This window comes from Sinocyclocheilus anshuiensis, unplaced genomic scaffold (assembly GCF_001515605.1).
Source record: "Sinocyclocheilus anshuiensis isolate Anshui unplaced genomic scaffold, SAMN03320099.WGS_v1.1 scaffold446, whole genome shotgun sequence".
In the NCBI taxonomy this organism is placed as follows: Eukaryota; Metazoa; Chordata; class Actinopteri; order Cypriniformes; family Cyprinidae; genus Sinocyclocheilus; species Sinocyclocheilus anshuiensis.
In genome coordinates, this window is record NW_015544247.1 from 2,958,830 (window position 1) to 2,963,146 (window position 4,317).

Sequence of the window (4,317 nt, forward strand, 5' to 3'; positions counted from 1 at the left end):
CCTTAAACCTACATGTTGTTAATATTACTTACAGTTGTTTGCTCATAAGTTCATTGCTGTCCATTTTTTTCCAGCATTGTGGCCGATTTGCAGATTGTACCTCGAAAATTCTCTGTATTTTCACATTTCCCATTGATTTGTGTGCTCACAGCCAATGGCACAAAAATCACTAGGTTTTGTACCATTCTGATTAAGGAAATCTTAAAAAAAAAAATCTAACTATAAACATTATAGTGACTGAAGAGCACCACAGGGTTAAACTTGCAACAAAAAAGCTTGTTTAGACAGTTAAAAAAAACAGGGACAAATCTGGGTCCTCCAGAGTAGGATCAGACACCAGCAGTAGCTTTGCAGGGTCTAACTGCAGCTTCCTCGTTCCATGTGAATCAGAAAGACAATTAGGGGCTTATTAGGCACTGGGGGAGAGGCGTACCTCTAAGAATTGGTGGGATCAGGAGCGAACACTCGCCAACCGCAGCCAAAGCCTCTACGACATCTCCAGCCGAGAACAGTCCTGGCCACTGTCTCCCCTAATTACACTCGCCAGAGCGTTCTTTGTTTGCCGTTCAGCATGCCTGTCTGATTCCCTTTTCTCCCGGACCGTTTGCGCCAATGTCCCTGGAAGTGTGCTAATTAGAGAAGAAATGGCCCTAGTAATTATGTCAACTCTTGTTAACAGGGATGACAATGAGCAATATTATTTTTACGCAATGTTTTGTGCTGGTGGCCTTCAAAACTTCCAATTCCCATTAAATAGCAAAAATGGCCTTGCACTGGTGTGGAAGCATTCTCATGTCAAAGCCTTTTACATGTCCGGTGCAAAAGAGAGACGTTAATGGAGCAGTCGATGGAGTGGCACAGGCATGAAGTTATTGCCCTAATTAAAAGTTTGAATGCTACTTCATGAACTCCCTCATTGTTTCATGGAAGCTACTTTTAGGAAACGTCACTGGATGGCCAAGAGGAAGCAAAGCTGCACTAGCTGATGCCAAAAGCGTCTTTAAAATGTTGAAAACCAAAAACAAATCTAGGAGGGGCATGTAGACAAGAGCACAACCAATTGTACTTTATTTAAACAACACTGTATTTTTATTAAAACAACTGAAGTTGTAATAAACTGTAGAGTGAAAAATAAATACTTTTATTGAAAGGCACACCAATACCCTAACCTTTCTACTCAGCACCTGTCATTTAAAGAAATTAAACGTATATACAAAAAACGATGTGGTGTCATGATGTTTTGACCCCAAATCAGTCGAATATTAGTGAAAGCACAGCATGCTACTGTTTTCAGCCTTACTAGCTCACAATCAACTGGTAGCTGACCCGACAGGTCAACGATCGCCATCTGGGTCTTCACTTCTTGGGTCTCTCCAAGATGTTCAGGAATTTCCCTCTTGTCATTTCTCGAGCTGGAAAAGGAAAAATGTCAATAGCTTATTGTAATATCAAAGACAGTCTCCAAACCTTATCAGACACCGATTAAAGTAACTTTCCATGGCATATTTTAATCAGGGAGAGTAAATTAAAATTGTTCTAATGAACTCATTTTTTCATCTTCATTCTCGAAGCTCCACCTACATAATCTACAGGACACTCTCCTGGTCGTTTAGAAATGGAGGTGTAACGGCTATGACCCCTCCTGTGGTCAGGCTGACACAGGCATTGATGAGCTGCTGGGTGTGTTTTTCAGGAAGGAAGTGATGGGTGTGAGGGACAGGGTAAGCCACGGTGTTGGGCGGCAGCTAATGAAATAATGTGGTGGATTGTAATTTAGATGAGCTGCCCTGTGTGGCATCTTAATTACAGGCGCAAGTGTCAGTGGATTCACCTTCAGCTGTCTATCACTGGATTAAACATGATGCTACCTGGATTCAGATTGTTAAATAAGGTTCATATCTTCTCTTCAAATATTTTGATCAAATATTAAAAACACTGGATTTTAAGTCAAAGAAATGAGTAAATCAAGAGGATATAAGGTGATAAAACTGAACAAAAACAGGTCTGGGCTCGGTAAGATTATATTTTTGAAATAAGTCTCTTATGCTCACCAAGACTGCATTTAATTGATCAAAAATACAGTAAAAGCAGTAATATTGTGAAATATTATTACAATTTAAAATAACTATTTTCTATGTTAATATATTTTAAAATGTAATTTATTCCTGTGATTGCAAAGCTGAATTTTCAGCAGCCATTACTCCAGTCTTCAGTGTCACATGATGCTTCAGAAATCATTCTTATATGTTGATTTGGTGCTCAAGAAAAAATTTTTTTGTACTATTATCAGTGTTGAAAACAGTTGTGCTGCTTAATATGTTTATGAACATTGATACATTTTTTGAGGATTTTTTTCCATCAATAGATATTTCAAAAGAACAGCATTTGTCTGAAATGTAAGTCTTTTGTAAGATTATAAACGCCTTTACTGTCACTTTTTAATGCAATTTAATGCAAGCTTGCAAGTTTCTTTCAATAAATAAAAAATCTTACTGACCCTACAACAGAAAATATATTTAAAATAGTTATACATTTCAAATATATATCAGTACATTAAAAATATTTGTATTTTAATTATTTACATTATTAATATATTTTACTATAGACCTTACTAATATTTGAATATTCTTTTTAACTGACTTTATTTTCATCACACACATACGTTGAATGTAACATGTTGTGTATCATAACCAGTGTTAAATCAAGCTCATCTATAACTAGACAAGCAGAAGAAGCACACAAAAATGCAATGATACAATACATAAAAAATGCATTGTACATGAATTAAAGGTTACAAAATACCCACAATAATATTTTGGGGTAAATTCACAGGAATGAAGAGCAGTTTGATTATTTCTATTTTCCGTGGCATAGGTTCAAACAGTAGACACAAAACTTGACTATTAGATCTCTGAGAAAACTATGAGTAAAGCCTGAAATGCAACCTAATCTTCAGCGTATTAATACAACAGATATCACCATTATAAGTGAAACACTTAAGTAACAAAAGGCATTATAAGAGAATACAGTCATTAACACTGCATTCACACTGTAAGAGATTAGTGCCTTTAGTGCTTTCCATAAGTGAATGCGTGTCTTAATCCCACGTTTAAAGCCAACGATAGGGGGGCTAACGCTTTGTTAAATGGGCCACTGGTTTCTGGAGGGGTCCACAAACAAGGGGAAAGAGCTTCGTCATAGCTGAACTAACAACCCCATTCTAACTCTTACTACCCCTCTCCCAATCTCCCTCACATTTTCTGTCCAAAACAATACAGGAGTCTGTCTGGCTATTCTCCCATGAGACCCCTTCACCAGAGTGCACCCCTCTGATCCACTCATTAATTAGATTTCCATTTATCCTCAATTCCCGTCAGAGCAGAAGGGAAATGATTTGCATTGAGTGAGTTAGATTAAAAAGGGGAGTGTAAAGGGTCCTGCCAGCTAGCCTCGCTCAAACACACACACACACACACACACACACAGAGAGACAAGTATGAGCATTTACACACAAGCACAAAGCTGGTGCTGTCACTGGACAGGGCAGATCAATACTGATTAGCAGGAGTTCGAGATTTGTTTAGTTGATTAGAAAGGTCAATTACTAATTCTGTACTTGGTTAAACATCAGCTTGTTGCCGGTGACATCCATACTAAATGGCATATTATGGATTCCAGAGGCCATATTATCTTCTTGATGTTGTATGTTCACTCATTAATATTTGAATGAAGCAAATATGCTTCACGATGAGTTAATAGGCAAAACAACGTTAACACAGGTGAGCTGATACATGAGCAGAATTAAAGTGTTACAAACTGTAATGTAATGTCTGGTTGCTTTAAAATAATGTTTTCTTTGAAAATTAAATTATTTAGGTATTTTTATTAAAAGATAAATATATACACATCTGTACACATTTATGATAAATATATACACATCTGTATGTTAAATGGTACATGTTATATACTGTAATATAATAACATAATAGTATAATATGTAATATACTCTAATTACAAAGACTTAATATTTGGAATATGATTACGTAATCTATAATTTTTAACTAAAATATAGTTAAAATAGATAAAATATAAAATATAGTTAATAAATAACATGCATCATAAAGCATGTATTATATATTATTATATTATATTATATTATATTATATTAAATACAATAATATATAATACATGTATAATTTAAGGTATATGTATGTATGTATATGGCATTATTTATTAATATATTAATATACAGTGGGGAAAATATTTATTTGATCCCCTGCTGATTTTGTAAGTTTGCCCACTTACAAAGAAATGAAG

At 35.3% G+C, this 4,317-nt stretch overlaps 1 protein-coding gene across 1 annotated transcript in view; it reads right to left on the reverse strand.

Moving 5' to 3' along the window:
* Positions 1 to 1,123: 1,123 nt before the first annotated feature.
* Positions 1,124 to 4,317, reverse strand: part of LOC107697756 (protein lin-52 homolog) — a 14,103-nt gene continuing 10,909 nt past the window's right edge. Inside the window, exon 6 of the mRNA XM_016498599.1 lies at positions 1,124 to 1,412. Coding sequence (XP_016354085.1) covers positions 1,357 to 1,412 — 56 coding nt within the window. The 3' untranslated portion in view covers positions 1,124 to 1,356. The remainder of the gene's footprint in view (positions 1,413 to 4,317) is intronic.